This window comes from Rhopalosiphum padi, chromosome 3 (assembly GCF_020882245.1).
Source record: "Rhopalosiphum padi isolate XX-2018 chromosome 3, ASM2088224v1, whole genome shotgun sequence".
NCBI lineage: Eukaryota > Metazoa > Arthropoda > Insecta > Hemiptera > Aphididae > Rhopalosiphum > Rhopalosiphum padi.
In genome coordinates, this window is record NC_083599.1 from 63,907,843 (window position 1) to 63,928,095 (window position 20,253).

At 26.6% G+C, this 20,253-nt stretch overlaps 2 protein-coding genes across 5 annotated transcripts in view; one reads left to right on the top strand and one right to left on the bottom strand.

The window, feature by feature from the left end:
- The first annotated feature begins 1,256 nt into the window (after nt 1–1,256).
- LOC132924684 (P2R1A-PPP2R2A-interacting phosphatase regulator 1) lies at nt 1,257–7,568 on the top strand. Of its 2 annotated transcripts, none has more exons than XM_060989116.1 (6): nt 1,257–1,397; nt 1,745–1,835; nt 2,926–3,084; nt 3,457–3,656; nt 4,717–4,848; nt 5,777–7,568. In XM_060989116.1, the coding sequence occupies exons 1-6, from the start codon at nt 1,264–1,266 to the stop codon at nt 5,940–5,942; spliced, it is 882 nt and encodes a 293-aa protein (XP_060845099.1). In that variant the 5' UTR covers nt 1,257–1,263; the 3' UTR covers nt 5,943–7,568. The 2 variants fall into 2 exon arrangements, with proteins under 2 accessions (XP_060845099.1, XP_060845100.1); XM_060989117.1 differs by having other exon boundaries at nt 4,729–4,848.
- A 6,075-nt stretch (nt 7,569–13,643) lies between these two features.
- Nucleotides 13,644–20,253, bottom strand: part of LOC132924446 (leiomodin-2-like) — a 74,367-nt gene continuing 67,757 nt past the window's right edge. For all 3 annotated transcript variants that reach the window (XR_009661330.1, XR_009661329.1, XM_060988772.1), the window contains exon 2: nt 13,644–14,733. Coding sequence is in view for 1 of the 3 variants with exons in the window: in XM_060988772.1 (XP_060844755.1) it covers nt 14,587–14,733 (147 nt within the window). In the remaining 2 variants the exon portion in view is untranslated. The remainder of the gene's footprint in view (nt 14,734–20,253) is intronic.

The window sequence follows — 20,253 nt, forward strand, 5'->3', positions numbered from 1 at the left end:
TGCCTCCGCCGCCGCCGCCGCGACAAGCGTATATACAGTACGGCACTGCGGTGTATATACACATACTGTGTACACTGTATAATAGTAGTTGTATTTTGAACCGTTCGCAACACATGTTTTATTTTTCCCCGTTCGAAATGTGTTGTGTAGATAGTGTGTACTGTGTAGTTAGTTGCAGCACAGAATATAATAAATTCTAATAAGAATCGGTTGTTGTTTCTCCTTCTCGTCGTTCGCTCTCTCACTCTCTCTCGCTCTCACGCCGTCTGTCCGTCCGTCTCTCTCTCCATTCCATTTAATTTGTTATTCCTTCTCGCTAATTATTATTCAATTATTGTTATTATTCACGTTCGCTCCGCTCGTCCGCCGCCACCGCCGCCGTTACCGTTTTCTTCCGATAGCGCGCAGCAGTCCGTCGTCCGTCCGCCCGCACGCCGCCGGTCAACCGACGCACTACCCGCCCGCCCCACCGCTTATGAGCGCGCACGTTTCGCATTTTATTTTTCTCGCTGTTGATTTTTTGTTCGATTTCTCTTCGCTGCTCCGGACGCTCCGTTTTAGCGCGAGCCCGCCCGTCCGCGCGCTTGTGTGTGTGTTTATGTGCTTCTCCGTTCGTAATTGTCCGCGTGCGTGCGTGCCCACATAGTATAATAATATTCTGCTAACTATACAATAACGCACACACTTATTGCGTACACGATTAATTGTTCTTAATTATATCATCGTTATTGTTATTATTATTATTATTATTACTGCTATTATTACTGTTACAATAGTTTATATATGACACTATCCCTCGTCCTGTTCCTCACTCTCCGGTTCCGCCGGTCGCCGTCGACTCACGCGCTCGTCTCTCGCGTCGTCGTCGTCGTCGGCGTCGCCGTCGCCGCAGCAGTAGCTTTGTTTGGAGTGGCCGTGCTAGCGAGGCTACACGAGCGTCAGCTGACCGGTGCCGCGACCACGGAACAGTCGGCACCTGTCAGAATACCGCTTCCGCAGTTCATCGACCACGACCCGGCCAACGACACATCGTTCGAAGACACATCGAACGACGACATCTCGTCCGACGGCTACATCACATCGGACTTCGACACGACGTCGGACGACGATCAGACGGTATAACGCACCGTGTCGTATACCCGACTGACTGACTGACTGACTCACCCGGGGTGGTGCGACCATGTGCTAGTGCTCCTCGTCGGATCACCGCAGCAATCCCAGTAGTACCAAGCTCCGTCTGCTCTTCATACCGATTCGCTTGAGATGTCCGTCAAAGACAGCCCTATCGTCAAGATGGACGTGGACTGCCCGTCGAACCTCAAGAGATCCAACAGTGCGCCTATGATCAACGATATTAATGCTTCCATTGCCGGATCGCCGTGCGCAACTCTGTCGAGGTACTACACACAGACGGTAGCTCTAATCGTCGTGTCAATGTCTTTTACTCTTTTATTATTTGCCGTTCTTACAATACATACCTAACCTAATTAATTGTTTACGTGCATATTTTCAGTACCTAGCATCGTTAACTGAGTAAGATCTTTCACATATTAATCCTGGTTTGGGTTTGGAACAATTAATGTTATTTTAGTCCAACTACACCAGGTGTATTAAATAACTATGTAAACTATTTCAATAGCTATGTAACCATTAGATATAAATTTGAAATTACGCTTTAAAACGTAATGCAAAACAATGTTCATGTAACAATAAGTATACTAAATTGGATTCTATTTTGTTTCAGAGAAAATACGTGTAACATATTTTTACGAAATGTACAACCACGCTTCCGTAGATTTAGCACAAGTGGAAGTCCTCATAATGTAATGCCAAATGTAAGTCACTAATGGTTCCTCAGTCAACATAATATGCACTTATCTTTGTCTGTAATTTATAAGGCAATCTTTTTAATTTTAATTTAAAAATGTTATTGAATATGCCTTTTAATTACAAATTTATATATTTTAAACATAACAATCATTTAAAAAATTAATTTTTTCTAAGAAAGAACACTAGTTTTTATCTTGATTAAATTATATTAAGTGGGTTTTCGCAAAGGTACCAAGAGCAAACCGTTTACTAAAAGAACGTTTTCGTGGTTATTTTAGGTTGAAATTGTTTACTGTTTGCTAAAATATTAACTGATATGAGCAAACAGTGATTTTAAACATTTACTAATTTTGGTACCTCTGATAATAATGATAATTGTGAATTACTGTGTTAATGTGTTCACAAATCGTTTTGGCGACAGATCACTATTATCACTGAACGTTGTTTTATATCGATAAACGCTTTGTCAAACTGATTGCTTTCGGTACCTTTGCGAAAACCCGCTTATTGATGTAAAATCCTATATCATTCTTAAATAGTCTAAAATATGGTATGTGTATATTAGGTTACCCATTTTTGATTTTATTATGGTCTTTATTAAGTTATAAATATTGTAATATATTTACTGGTCTAGGTATATGGGTCGAAAATGAAAATATTCTCTTATAAAATCACTTTTTTATGTTTACACAATATGTACGCATCACAACTATTAAGTACCAGTAAAAAAATGTGTATTTAAGAGGACACCTGTATGTGTTGTCTCCATCTTACAAGTACGTAACATAGCAAATTTATGCACAACGGATAACGTTTAGTTTTGTTTAATAAAAAATGTGAATCGACCTATCACAAAACTTACCATAAGAAATCTAACCATCAAGTTTTGTGATAGGTCGATTCATTCTAATTTTTAAACTAACGTAGTTAAAAGTGTTCTGCTGAACGTAAATTTGCTATGTTACATACTTGTAAGATGGAGTTAACATATGCTGGTATGGCGTCCTATTAATAGATTAATAGATTATGTTAAACGCATTTGACATCCAATTGTAAAAAAGTAGTAAAATATTAAAATAAATTATTTTATTTCAGACTTCACCAAAATTAGTTCATAGAGTTAATCAGCTGCGACAGGAAGAAACTGTTGATATGATTAATAGAGAAGTGGCTCATGAAAGAGAAATACACTCTGCCATGCAAATATCACAATCATGGGAAGATTTATCTATCATGATTGATTCACCAACAAAGGTAATCTAATAATTCATATAAAAATATTTATTATATTATGGTTTAATAGTATCTACTATATTAGAATCTGTGTTTATTGTTCATGTGATTCTTTCAATAAAAAAATTATCTTTTGGTTATGCTCAATAGAGACATGAAATAACATATTCTTGTACTAATGAAAACATTTAACAACCAATTAATATCTATTAAAATGATTTTACATTATGTTTGTATATTGATACTTGAGATATAAATTATTTTTAAATAATACTGTACCAAAAAACATACCAGTTAATATTTTTATTTACATTGTTTTAATATAAAAACTTGTATGCCTAACTAAAAAACAGAAAATTGTATTAACCACGTAAAATCTTTTTATTTTTATAGACAGATGAAGGACAATTTGGTAAACAGCCTGGCGGAATGTATGGTAGATCTAATGTATATGATCCACTGCATTTAAATTTTTCAATGACTTCTGCTCCATCATCGCCATCGCCAACCAGATCATTGAGACATTGCGTATCACCATCACTTTTCAAACCCAATTTATCCCCTAGTCCTACTCGTAAAACTTTTACATCAGGGTAATTATTTCTAAAATATTTATTTTAAAACTTTAGTTATAACAATAAGTAGCCAAATTATCATCTAGATTTTAACCACTTAAAATAAGCTAATAAAAATGTTGTATCTGTGTCATTTATAATAACTACAATTTTAATAATATTCTTATAATTGTTGTTTACATACAAAATGTTTAACGGATAGATCTGACCTGAACCATAATGCTTAATAATATAATATAATAATATAATATGTAAGGAATTATCAAGAGGCCGTAACACCTGCATGTGTTGTCTCCGTCGTACAAGTACGTAACATAGCAAATTTATGCTCAGCAGATCACGTTTAGCTCCGTTAGTTTAAAAATTAGAGTGAATTGACCTATTATGAAACTTGATGGTAAGAAAATTATCGGTGCTTGTATGTTGGTTTTTACGATAGTTCCATTTTTAAGCAAGTTATGTGTATATAACATAGCGTAAATTAAAAATGCTCATAACTCACTTAAAAACTTAATAATCGTAAAAAACCAACATACAAACACAGATAATGTTCTTACCATCAAGTTTCATAATAAGTCGATCCACTCTAATTTTTAAACTAACGGAGCTAAACGTGATCTGCTGAGCATAAATTTGCTATGTTACGTACTTGTAAGACGGAGACAACAAATGCGGGTGTTACAGCCTCTTAAGTTGTACAACAAAGTCATCATAATAAAGTTAAACAATACTAGATATTTTTCCTCTGCAAGGAAAATTTAGGAATGATAGGTATGCTTTTGGGTATAAGTCATAATCTAAATGAATTTTCGGCCACAAATAGATTTTATTTAAATCAATGTTTAGATCGCCACCAAGAATGATGGGTATTTAATTGCTATAATTACAGATTTTAATAAATAGTGTTATGCGAAATTGGTTAAACGTAATTGGTCAGTAAAAATCAAAAGTCTTATTCATCCCAAAAACATCTATGTTAAACAATTATTATAGCTTATGGCTGTAGTTGCTCCAGTTTATAAATATCTAATACTCATAATGTTTTAACAAATTTTAGATTTGATAATTCTTTACTTAGTTTATGTTTTAGACGAAGCTTGAGCCCTATTTCAATGCGTCCTAGCACTTTAGGACCTGTTAAAAGGAAATGTGACATGGACGACTATGAACCAATTCCAAAGAAATGGGGATTACTGATTACCAATAACAGGTTTGTTATATCATTTTAATTCAACTTATTTATTAACAAAATTGTTTTGCATCAGAACGTGAAATGCATTTTGATAAAACTATTAATTATTATTGCACAATTAATGCAACAAACCAAACGATTATTAAACATAACATTTATTTAATTTAAATTTAAACAATTTTTTCGTATCTTTTAAAATATCCTTATTTTATTTGTATTTATAGAACACGCTATGTTGCGTTAGGTTCTGTACAGTTTATATATTATTTTTAATTTATTATGTTGAATATTGTGATTTGATAAAATATTTGATCTTAATAATGCTATTGTTTTTTTACATTATAATTTAAGTTTCAGTTATTTAATTTACACTTGTCTCATTTAATTAACTATATAATTTTAACTAGTACACAATTAATTTTATTCGTTTATTATGTAATTATAAGAACACTATTAATATTAAGTTAATCTATATTTATTAAATAATAACTATGTAACATAGACAAATTAAATGATAATATATATTTTAATTTGACTTGTGGATTTGTTTTGATAAAATGAAATGCTTATGCTGAGTTGTATTAACAACCACTATACATTTATTGAATCAATAGTAAAATAATGGTCCCTTAAACATGATTTATTGGCCTGTGATTGGTTCATTAAATTTTTATTAAATCATTAAATCGATCAATTTTTTGTGCAACCTAGTATTAGTTTAGTAATTTAAAAATTAAATGTATTATTTGTTAAATGATAACAGTCTTTATTATATAATAGAATCCCTAAGTAATCGACATAACATATTGATTATCTGTAAAAATGATGTTAAATATTAATACATATTAGAAATGAAAAAAATGTATTTATCATTAGTACTTGTTATGCTAGCATGTTAATTAACTTTGTTTATTGTTTATTAAGTATGGTTTTTAATATATTTTAGGCCTGAACCAATGCAAGTGGCCGGTATTGTTCCTACAACAATGAATGCAACTTTAGTTACAGATTCCATATGTAGCAGCAGTGGTGATTCTTCTAACAGTAACCATTCATTTTCCTTTAGACCATTGCAATCTCTAATGGATGAATCAAAAAGTAATTCCCAATAACTACAATATTTTTACAAAAATTATAATTTCACATTTTACTGTTAACTATTATAATTTTGGTTATTATTATTATTTTATTATTATTACAGTAACAATAATTATTTTTATTATTATTACAATTATTATTATCATTACTATTATTATTATTATTATAATTAAAATTATTATTATTATCATGACTCGATTTTACAAATGTCTAAACCAATTTAAAATAATATTGTTATTAAAAATTGTTTTTGACTAGTCCCATGTATATAAATTAGCATTTAATTAATAATGATTTTAACAAAATTGCATTATTCTGTTGGTATCAATTTGGAATTTTGTTAAAATCAAATTAATATAAAATGCTAAAATTTTAGTTTTTTAATATTTTATTTTGTATTTTTTAAAACTACCTCTATCATATATCATTATTCATTATTAGGGCTTGGTTAATCGTATCCTAAAATATGCTAAGTTAAGCATTTTAAAAATCATGATTTTATGTCACAAACATGTTGAAATACTGTTATTAAAAAAATTTGTTGACAAGTCCAATGTATATATAATATCATTTAATTAATGTTGATTTTAACAAAATTACATTATTCTACTGATGTAAATTTGGAATTTTGTTGAAATCTAATTAATATATAATCTTTAGTTTTTATTATTTTTTTTTATTTTTAAACCGTGTCTATCATTATTATAACTGGGTTAATCATACCCTAAAATATGCTAAGCTAAGCATTATAAAAATCATGATTTTTTTATTAAAAACACCTGTACATGTTGAAATTTGTTACTAAAAAAAATTGTTGACTAGTCCAATGTATATAAAATATAATTTAATTTATGTCGATTTTAACAAAATTACATTATTCTACTGATGTAATTTTGGAATTTTGTTGAAATCTTATTAATAATGTTTAATTTTTACTTTTTAAAACTGCCTCTATCATTATTATAGCTGGGTTAATCATATCCTAAAATATGCTAAGTTAAGCATTAAAAATGATTTTTTTTTTTACTTTTAATTGGTATAATATGTTTTTTGTTTTCTAATGTTTTTTTTATAACAAAAAAATATAAATTGTTAAAGCAAGACTGAAATACCGTATTAAAATTGATATTGTATATTTGTGTTTGGTCTTTAATGTATATTTTGGTTATGAAAAATCATTAAAACTCTAAATTTCAAGTACTGACTTAACTGAAAAAAAATAATACAATGTTGCTAGTTAGAATTAAACGAAACATAATATGTTATTATACCTATCAAGCTATACTAGTATAAGTCTTCGAAAATATTTATGGTAGTTTCGATTTTTAAAAGCAGTCTTATCTTGGAATGCTATAGCAGAGGTCAGCTACATAATATAATCTATACATATAAAAAAAAAAGTAATCCAAAACAATACTTTATTGTGTTCCTTACTTGTTAGTCGTTGTTATGTTTTGTTTATGTGAAGCCTACCTATATTTCCACAATCATGTCCTTTGTGCATTGTATTGAACATGTACAATCTGCATTCTACGGTGTTAAGTGTAAGGTTTAAACTATGTAATTTGTATATATTTTTTTAATTGTTTGTGTATAATATATTTTGTTATGTGAACACAGTTAAAAACTAAAATAATTTATTTTGATTTATTATTTATCACATTCCTTACTAAAAGCAAAAACGTATACCGTTCTGTACATAAAAAATTTAAGTTTTAGTAGTCCTTGACTTAGAAAAAAAATATAAAAAGGTTGGCAACACCTTTGCAACAGTATGGGAAAAAAAGATTCTGTTTTGAATAAAATTACGATTTTAATATTTTTTGAAATTGCATGATTTCATATCAATCAATACCTTTTTAATTCCATTTCTAATCAGATAGCTTTTACTAGTTAGTACTGCTTTTAGCTTATGTAATAGAATTAACACAATTGATTTATTAACTATGTGTCTGTGTACATAAGTTGAAAGATTTTTTATGGGTAGGTCATATTGGCAACTAATTAATTACATTAAAAAATATAAATCAGAATGTTGGAATTTTATGGGAAAGAAAATGTGAACATGCATGCCCCGCTAATTAATTTAACATAAAAAAAACTCTAGTCACCGATCTCTTCAAAATAAAGATGCGTCATTTAAATTATGGTTATCCAAAGGCAATTGATGTAGATCATAATGAATTGGGTAATTTTAACAGTGAACGGTATTATGCTGCTTGACAAAATGTAAGACAATTTAAACTTTTTATGTTCTATCTTCTATACACTAGTCGTCTGCTAGTAATCTATTTCTGTAAACAGTCAACTCTGTAGGATGGCTACTTCTAAATAGTTGTCATTACATTTGGTCTCTATTATATAGAATTTTCACTGTATTATGTTATATGAATTATAAAGTAAAATATGTTTAATTATTGGTATGCTATAAGTTTCTATTTCTTTTTATGTATTTTAATTTTTAGCAGTTATTATTTCAGTATTAATTGTTTTATTTGAAGCATATTCTTAACATTATAGACATAGATACTCTCGTGCTATGATCTTAAATTTACTATCATATGCTTTCGACTTGCTATTTTCAATTTATTATTTAAGTAAAATTAATAATTTTTTATAAATTTGTTTTATTCAAATAAAAAAGAATATTTCTTTTTAATACTTTTTCTATTAGATTATCAATCTATGTTTCATTGGTAGAAAAGTTTCCATAATAATTTAGTTTGTCTTTGTGTTAAACTTAACCTAACTATAAATCTTATTATGAATGTTTGTTATTAAATAACAAAAATCTTCGATTAATTACTATCTTATGAAAAAGTATCAACCAATAACCACCGATGGTCATAGAATTCAGTAAATTTTCCTTTGACACAGCCATTAGTTTTATGTTACGGAAGAATATAGGTAACTACTATTTTGTAAAATCATTTTTTCATTCATACTCTATTGATATATATTATAAATTATTACAGTTACAAGAAGGTATCTTTGTACATATTTTTTGTGTAACCTTTAAATAATATGTTTATTAAATTTACACCTATAAATATAAAACACTTGTTAAGGTATATAACTAAGTATTATACATCGAGAAATAAATTATGTTGAGCATGCACTGTACTTAATGTACTAACATATGTTAAAAATTAAAATGGTCCTTAATCTAAACTTCCTCATCACTGCACGGTAACTATAATGCTGAATAACAATATTAACCACGTGTTAATCGATAATACAAATAAATATTTATTTATTAAAACAAATGTACCAATAAATAATTGTGTTATGAAAATATATTTTTTTAGTAACACAATTATTCATTATAATACAAAAATAACATTAGTTTAAGTATTCACCTACCTATACAATTGAAAATACAAATAGTTTATTGATATTAAAAATATTTAAATTGACTTACATTGCTCATTGAATGATTAGTTTGTTATGTATACAATAAAATTAGGTATTAATTTTTTCTTTAGCAATGAATTTTTTTTTTAAAAAACTGGCATAATGGCAACTTGATTAATGTACCTTTGTGCAGTGAAGAGGCATACTCATTATCGGCATAAACGAGATGTGAATTGGGGAAAACAAATAGAGTACTTTTGTTAAATGTTTTGGATTTTGCTAATATCATAATATTTTATTTCATACTGTGATGTATTTTTTATTTAAAGATTTTTTAGCTCTTAAATAAGATTTGATATATGATAAAATGAAACAATTTTCAATTCTTTTTGATCTATAAAATATGTACAATTTAAATTTCCAACATAGCTATGATGTGTTTGATCACCGATCATTTTATAATAATAGTTATGTAACATTTTATATAAAATAAAAACATAGGTACTATTTTTTTTTTCATATGCAAATATATTCTACTAATTCCATGTATAAATACCCAAAAAACATTTTAATGTTGTTGTCAGATTTTATAATACATCTTTTTTCAAAACAGAAACCTAAAACATCTCCACTAAGGGCTATAAAGTATTAACAATTTCCATATGGTTATATTTTTGTAAATAATGATTTTTTTTGTGTTTTTTGAAACTGAATAGGTACAAATTGGGTTATTATTAGAACCTTATCTTGAACGAATACAACCAAAAAAATAGTTTTAGATGATCTTGAAACAATTTGTAAGTAAGAATATATTTTAAAGGATTCCAGGACTTACCAAGGAGCTTAAAAGCAATTTCTAAAATACTTGTTATAGTTACTATAAACTTTATAGGAAACATTTTTCTACCATCAAACACCAATGGGGCTTCCATTAAATGTTAGTTAGTTTAATTAATTAGTAGTGTCACTGAATACAGATAATGTATTTCTATTGTCAGAGTGTATGGTACTTTTATATTTTTTAGAAAAAATATTCTTGAATTAAGTACTTATATCAAAGAGAAGATCAATTGTTTAATAAAATACTTGTTTCTTTGCTTATTTTGAAAAAAGGATATACTTTTTTATCATAAGTACTTAACTGTGCACCTCATTACACAATGTAAAAAAATTATAAAAATCAAAGAGCAGTAGGTACTGCTATACTTCTACTAATATTAACGGGTAATTGGGAATTGCAAAATTTCAATATATTTCAGTAGTCTTTGAAAGCACTGCTCTCACATTCTAAGATATTATTTTGGGTACTTTTGAGAATATTAAATAGTCCAGTTTGATTACAATTTGAACCAATTATACAAACTGATATTTATTTATTTATTTATTATATGCTTAGATTGCTAAATCAAATTCTAAATGTACATAAAAATTTTAAAAAAACCCCTCTTAAACAAAGCGTCTCTTACATTAATGAAGTAGAGATTACTTACTGTAAAGTCATTGTGTATATGCGAATAATTGTCAAAGATAATATGTCATGGAGAAAAATGGTACATAATACCAAGTACCTAGAATAAAAGGCTTAAATGATTTAATAAAAAATTTTACTACCCTACGCCTATGCTTAAATCCCATTATATTGAGATTTAAAGGAATATTAGAAAATGAAACACTAAATGAATTAAAAAGAAACGTTCGCAAATATGAACTTGTAGAATTCTTCCTACAGAAATTTAATCAGAAATAATGCAAAATTAAATCCAACAAATAAATACAAACAATATAATAGAAAACAATGAAAATAACAAATTTCGTGAGGAAATCGAAAATTTAAAAAAAACTGTCTAGCAATTAAACATATATCAGAGAAACAGATAACCAACATCAAAATAATTTTAATAATGTACATGAATTCACAAAAAATTATGCACAATAAATGATTAAAACCTCTTTTTGGAACTATAACCAATGTCTATACAATCAAACGACATTTATAAAAAACAATCCAACCCTTGGATATAATAATGAATGATGACAATAATGACAATAGTTATAACATTAACTATAAAAATAATAATCCAGCACTCACAATACAAAGTTTAATATTATGCTCAAAGAATAACCACACCTAATATGAATATTATTTTAAAAACCAATCTTATATGGTATCTATAACATATCAGTTATGCAATATATTTAGTCATTTCGTGACACTTACATATATTATAATGATAATAATAATAAGAGTATAACATATGGGAACAGCAATAGATCACCTATACTCTACAATGTTTTATAACGTTAACATAAATACTCACTAGGAATGAGGTGGTACCTACTTTAACCACTAAAAAATTTAATAAAATTCCCATCAATATAGTTCACTTACAAAAAATACCGACACTTCTTCATTAACATTCAATATAAAACTTAAATAAATAAAAAATAAATATCCTCAATCCAAAATAGGTAATAAAAAATAAATAAAGAAATAACGAACCCTCTTACATATCAATATTCAAAAAAAAAATAACTATTAGTGAGCCTAAAAAAAACCATCTATAAAAGATTGAACAAATTAACATCCTAAAAGAATAAAAAAAAAAAAAACATAAATTGCACAACTGTAAACACCCCCATAAACACAAAACAATCCACTAATCCACTAAAAAGAAAAATCACAAAAACACACCTGCCACATTTGTATTGATCACATAGTGAGTACTCCTCTTATCAAACAAAAATGAACGATAAAGAAGCTAAATTATTACAAAACTCAAATTTTAAGAAAAATTTTAGAACAACCATTTATACTAAATATAATATATATAATATATTTATATATATTTATATAAAACTACACAACATAAATAAACTTATATACATTTTTGTAAAATAATGCAGTCAATACAGCAAGTATGTATAAAACATATATAAACAAAAACTCTACTAGTTAAGTATTTAATCAATTAAATAAATTTAAGTATAAGCAAAAGTACATATAGTTAGTATTAGTACCAAAATATACACATACTATATAAGAAACAAACACAAAAAAATAAATAACCTAACTTAGCATAAGAAAAAAATCAAGCATTATTACATACACACAAAAATAATAAAAGTAAAATTACCCAATTTAGCTAGAACAAGTATCAGTTAAAATAAATAAATGTTTATAAACTATTTATAAGTAATAAAATAATAACTATTCAAATAAAATCATGTTATGGAAATTGAAATAATGTATATTTTTAATTTTAATGGTTGACTAAAATTATTATTTGCATATAAAAATTAATAAAACTTTTGATAATTTGTGTGCATGAAATTGTTTTAAACACCTCATTGCTCAATTTTAAATATTGACTTTTTTTAAAAAAAATATAAAAGATATTGTTAATGTCTTATTTGGATTTTCAATATTTTATTTAATTAAAATTTTTTTGTATAAATTAAATTCTTAAAAAATCTGCTCTTTTCCCTACGATACTCTACTGATTTGTTATACAGACATATCAGATAACTGATAGTTGATACTTCATATTACTATAAGGTGTATATCAAGTAATTTAATAAATTACACATGAATATTGTATATATTATTAAGAGATTTTAATCTAGTATTTGTCATATTCCATTTATAATCAATATAATGCAATTTTGATTAAAAATTTAAAAAAAAAAAATTTTAAAAACGGTTTGATATAAAGTATCGCATACCACCAAAAGTAATGTAAAACTTAATTTATAGTTGTTCAATACTTATTATTTATTTTAGAGGTTAGTAAATACAGTAAAAACTCTTTGTAACAAAATTTGTTACAACGAAAAACTCTATAAATAACGTAAATATTACATTAAAATGATTGGTTTGATTTATAACCTATTATACCTTTTATACCCTCTCTATATTATGAAAACTCTCAACAACGAAAGAAATATCTTGGTCCCTTAAAATAATTCATTATAGAGAGTTTTCACTGTATTATTCATTCCGGTTTAAGACAATTTTTAAGTAAATACATTCTAGTATATTATATAATATAACTTTCTTTATTTTTTATTAAACTTTAAAAATCAATAACAATATTAATAAAACAATATATTTTGATCAAAGCATTTGTTTGAAAAAAAAATTCACAATTATCTAATTATAATTATAATCATCATAATTAATTTAATGTTAAAAATATTATAAAGATAATTATAATTTAATTTAATCATACTACACACTAAACTACTTTATTATGTATAAACGCTAAAAATGTTTTCTAGGTACTTTAAATAGTATGCATATTACAATCTTGAATGATTTTAATTATATTTTATTCGTCTATATGAATACCATGATAAATAATAATATATACTTGTATATAGGTAGATAATTTAACATACAAAAAAATAATTGCTGTAAATTTAAATTTTTGAAAAATTAATTCTTAGTAACACAAATATGTAAATATTGTAAATAGTTTTTTTTTAATAAAATACAATGAAAAGTATTGTTATTTCTAGGGTTCAGATTTGAAGGCAAAAGCCTTTCTTTTTAATAATAATCATAGAAAAATAATTTTTATATAAAAATATGTGTCATTTAATATTTAAGACGATGGATGTAATTTTTTTGTTGTTGCTTTTTTTAGTTATAAATGTCTTTTTATGTTTAATATTCAATTGATTTGATAGTTTTATACATGACATGTGTCGTAACGGTACAAATCGATAAGATCTTCTGAAGACGGAGCATTGTTATTTGTCAATTATTATTAATGGGTTTTATTATCGACGATATTTATCGATATTACTATATAGTATAGTATAGAGTATTTAGTATTGCCAGTTAATTTAACGTTTATAAAAGTACCGATACTACTTATCTATAGATTAAAATATGTTCATAATGCGTTGATACTAGATTCAAAATTGTTCGTTAGTCTGCATTAATTTTTTATTACAATCTTTTTATTTTTTTTTATAAATTTAAATAAAAATAATTGCTTTTTTTAAATTATATATTGCCTTTAAATCCAAACCCTAGTTATTTCTAATACTATAGTAGTTTATACAGTAGTATTATATACCTATAATTTACTATAATAGTAGTATATTTAACATCGAAAATTAAAAATAATATACAGCTTTATTAATAGTATAGTAATATAGATGGAAACCCTAATAACAAGGACATTTTTTTTTTATCTAATTTTTGAATACATGATGATTTTACTCTATCAAGATTGTATTTATAACTATGTTAAAACTAATTTCTTCAAATATTTGATGTTTATTATTGATGATTTGCTATTTTTTTTTTTTATTAGGTAATTCATTTTGTTGTTTGGTTCGTGGTTTCTTATTGGATATTTGCACAGCGTGAGGAAGATGTTCACATTTAGGGAAAATTGATGGAACAGCATTTTTTTGAAGTCTGGGAGTCTTGTATAAGATCTAAAAATAAAACAAATAATCTGTTATTTATTAGGATAAATTTCAACCAAAATACAGTAAATAACAATAATAAAATAATAAGATAACAATAACATTTTAATATCTAAACTTAAAATGACTAGTACCTAATATTTATAAGGTATATTATATTAATTTTTTTTAAATATTAACTTAATGCAAGTATTTTTTGTAAGCCAAACTAAATCCCATCCAGTGATTAAGATAAACCATGCTTTGCAACACATAGTTAGATCAGTAGATCATATATTCACATATTATATTCTAATAATAAAGTTTACAGTTAGATTAAGCAAGGTTTATAATCAAATCTTTGCAAAAAAAAAAGATCTAGACAGAAGTGTTTTATAACATGTTCAGTATCAGTCATCTACTATAAATTTATTATAATTTATAAAAATACCAGAGTGCATGCAAAATTGAATAATTTAATAGTTCTATAATACTAAATGGACCAACATGGATCACTAAGACACTAAATCATATTTAAGGAATCATAAACAGCCCAGCATAAGGGCTACCTATAAATATGAATCAGACAACTATTTAATAGGAAACAAATATTAAAATATTTGGTAGTATGGAATGTTATTTACACAGAATGATATAATTAAGGAATGTAATACAGGAAAAGTAATTTCTTGAAATAATTTTTTTTTACTGTTAAAACATAAAATAAGTGTTGGTATAAGTATACTTTGTTCAAACATTTACAGATAATTTGTTTGAATCATGCTTCAGGTATGAAAGAAATGCATTTAAATTACAATAATCTACACACTATTAATATAAACAATTTACAAAGTAGCATTATAAGTAGAATAATTTCATTCGTAGATAGTATATTAATTCAACATAAAATTACAGTAGATAGGTAGCAAATTGTATGTGTACCTTAGTATCTAATTGCATCAATTAATTGTTTATTTTTTTATGAATATATTTTATGAAAATGGGTACTTATTTAATAACAAACAAATAATTAAAAATAATATTCAATGTTCAAGAGAGTAAAATATTTTTCATAATGTTCTAGTTCTACAGAACTTTATCTTATAATGTTATACATTCTCATGTATCTAAAAATTATTTTTATAATTTTATTTAGTACCTATACTCAAAAGTTAATTGTTTAACATGGTTTGAAGTAATATAAGTTGTCTTATTACAATTAGATACCTATAATTTAAATACATATGTAATTATTATGCTTAAAGTTAAATTATGTAGGTATACATGATAAATGAATTAATGAAAAATATATTTTCTATATTGACTTTTTAAGTAAAAATTTGTATTAATGTTTTTTTATATATTTTATTATATTTTCCAATTAGCAATATTAAGTTAAAATGTACAAATGTACCAATATATCAATATTATTAAATATTAGATACCTAGTAAGTTTTAAATTATTACCTACCTTAATAGGATTCATTGGATTGGCTGATTCCCAGAATCGAGTGATTTGTTCTGGAGCAAAATGTTTTTCACAGACATATAACTTAAAGCCTTTATAAAAATTCATTTTAGGTATAGCATCAATCCATTTTATGAATAATTTAGGATCACGGGGAAAATTAAACATTGATATCTTTTCAGGTGTTTTACCATAAGTAGTCGTACAACCAACTATAGAGCATTTACTCATAATAACAATTTATCAATTCCTTCAATAAAGATTTTAAATATTAATTATTTTTTTGATAGAATCTCGACAAAAAACCAAAAAAATATGTTATATGTTGATAATCAATTAGTTAATTTAGACAAGTAATCACTAATCAGTCTACTGTCTAATATTAACAAATACCTTAAAGTTTAAAGTGCATTAGGTTAGACCAATGGTCGGTAAACGGTCCGCGCGACTATTGTATAATATACGGCCCACTTTAAATTCTAGGACTACGAAAATGTTTTTTATATACATTTTATTATATTAAAATTCTACAGTATTTTTTTTCGTGATAAATAATTTAAGAATATAATATTTTTATTTTTGTCTGGCCCATGAATTCCTTAATTTGTGAATGTGGACCGAGAGTCCAAAAAAGTTGCCGACCACTGGATTTGAATGGTTAGATCATATTATATGATAGGTTCCTCCTAAATAGAGAACTATGATTAAAGTTAGGTACACAGTGTGACCTGCTTATATAATTTTTAGGCAGGTGGTTATCTATTTGACTTTTTCACTGATTCGCCGTTTTTGCGATTACTTACAATCATATAGATGAATAAAACTAAAAGATGGCCGACTAGTCCTTATCAATGAGTTTCTCCACCATTTGCCGTGTGAGTAATATTTACACAATGTGTAAATGATAACTGGAGTTGTGGGCTGTTAAGAACTTTTAATTTAATATCTGGAATTATGACCGTGGGACGTGGGAATCGTAAGATTGTGGGCTTTGGCAATGTGGCTGGCGGCTGTACACGTATTCAATTTTGTTTGTATTTTGCAATAAATATTATTAATAATACCAATTCAGTAGTATACAGTTGTGTTGTGATTTACTTTTAGTTTTATCTTATAATATTACATTCTATGACTATTTGTTAATTATTATAAATTATAAGACATCAGAAATAAATAAAAATAATTGTAAAATTCACACGATGAATATTTTATATTTTTTATTATAAGGTATCACAATATGTGATAACAGTTGTAAACAAACCTCACGGCTCACACAGTATATGGCGTCTAACTTCAATAGAATATATCATATATACATTTATATAATATGAATATGGTTTTTAAATATATTGACTAATGTCTATAATATAATATATGTTGAGACAACGATTTAAATAAAAATATTTGTAATTTAAAAATATACTTCACGAATGAGGGACTCGCAATCTATTAGAATTAGTATGTACGGTAGCGATTATGGTAGATTTGTCACTAAGAATATTGTATACAGAGAAGTCCTTCAGGTAATATAATTTGGTGCTTATTGTCGTGGTATATTTTGTATAGGTACATAGCAGTAGCGTACGCAGGATTTTAGTTCGGTGAGGGTTTTCACTATGAATTGATCAGAGACCCGTATGGGGGGAGGCACACCCCCACCGCTATATAGATAAACTAGTAGGCATAACATGTTATAACTCAAAAATAATTCTTTCAAATTCCTATTTTTGTATTAATTGTCTTCTCTTATTCTCTCAAAATTTAAAATATTTTTTAATAACATATTATATATAATACATATACTTTAAACAAATAATAAAATAACAAAAAACAATATTCATTTTTTTGAAAAAAAAAAACTTAATATTGAGACATTTTTTTCTTTTAGCACTCATATTATTTTTAAATGATAGCTGAATACTAAACTATAACTTGGTAGTTTAAACTTTATAGTCATAATTTGTAACTTGTAAGTGTTAAGTCAACATTCAAGTGTCGTGCCTTGATAATAATTAAGTTCATTCAAAGTTACTATAATTTATTATCAATAAAAATGTTATTTCTTATCAAATATTTGAGTAATGATTTGTCTAATGATATGAATATGGCGCGGTGTTTCCATAGATAATAAAGAATGAATAGGCCATTGCTATATTAACCAAATAGAGGGACGTGTGGCGGAATGGGAAAGAGAGAAAGACAGATTTTATCAATGCCTCTCATTCTAACAGCAGTCTTATTATAAATTATATTTTGTGATTATTATTATATCTATGGTGTTAAGACCACTATAACCTCAAAATATTTTCTTATTCATTCCCGTATGATAAGCACAAAATGGACTATCCATTTGTTATTATCCATGGGTGTGTTTGTAATAAGTAGTGATATCGGCAATAAATAATAATCACGCACTAAAAAAAAATAAAAAATAAAAATATTATTAGGTCTATCGTCTATGGTGTAAACCCTGGTCGTTGGCATACCTTCATCTAAAACCGTGGTGTAAACATTGTCAGTATCACAAATGGCGGCCATAAAGTGATAATGTCGAGTTAGCTAATTCAGCTCACTATTTTAGTAAGTTGACTATAGTCCACAGATAATAGACACAGGTATTATTTAACATACAAAAAAATTTTGGTAGGATAAAGAAACTTTTGGGAGGTTAAAACCCTAGAACCCTACCCCTGGGTACTTCACTGGTACATAACATTGTACAATGCATTACTTAGTGTAGGATGATTGATTGGTTGTAGTAAACATTTTATATATATTATTCCAATCTAGTAATGATTTTAGAAAAATTACTTACAAAATATCATTCACAGATAGCAGCACATTTTTCATTAAATGATCAAAATCTGTACAAATCAATGTACTATCACTAAAATTCGATAAATATCACAAACAAATATAATAATGGCGGAAATATACGTCATTCCTCTATAGAACATAGTAACATACATATAAAATGCTAATTTTAATAATGGAGGGGCTTAGTCCCTCTATGACACCTCCCCTCAAATTGTGCCAATGCTTACATCTTACTCATACTAGTCATACTTATATTTTAATTCGTGCTGAAAATACATACAATTATAGGCGGTGTAATCACATTCTGAAAAAAATAAAAAAATTTAATAATTCACTTTATCAAAAAATCCAATTATTCATAAAGAATGAATTAACACGCCGTCTAAAGTAAATGGTAAAGATATATTTTTAACATCACATATATGAGAGTTACATTTTAATATTAGTTATTAGTTATTAATCTATGCGATATATTTTGGACATAGTTGGTATCTATTCGTATTGGAGCAGTATCAGTTCTGAAACAACTCTAGAGTCATCTGAAACTAGAAACCAAAGAAGTATAAATGAAATGCTTGATACAGTGAAACCTCCACTAACGGACACCTCCCAATAACGGACGTATTTTGGGAACGGGGACATTTTCACTACTTTTCAATAGGAAAACCTCCGAATAACGGACATCATTTTAATAGGGAGTTTTTAAAATAATGGTAAGTCTTTAATCTTTATTTGAAAATAATACGTATTCACATTCATATGTATTCTCTTATTACTATTGAGATTGCACAGAGACGGTGTAATTATAAATAGACAAAGCTCACCGATTTTTTCAAACAAAAATAATTTAAAAATACATACACATCATGCATTTTCATTTTGATTGTAAAAATATACTTTAAATAATAATAATTTGTAAAAATATAAAAATGCAGTAATTTACAATAAATAATAAGTTATAACATTAAACATACATATAATATGTACATTATTATACTAATAAATTTCAAAAATGTATCCCCTCTGAATAACGGACACAATTTTGGTGACCGAGTGTGTCCGCTGTTCAGAGGTGTCACTGTAATATGTAATTACTCTTATAGTTATGAACTTACAGTTAAAAATATTTATAATTATCAGAATTGTTTACATAGAAGTATTAAGCCCAAACTAAACAATAACGAATTTCCGACAATATTAATTGAAATGGAATATTCACAGAAAGGGCCACAATCTTCAGCAGCTTTTTGTAAAAAAACTCAATT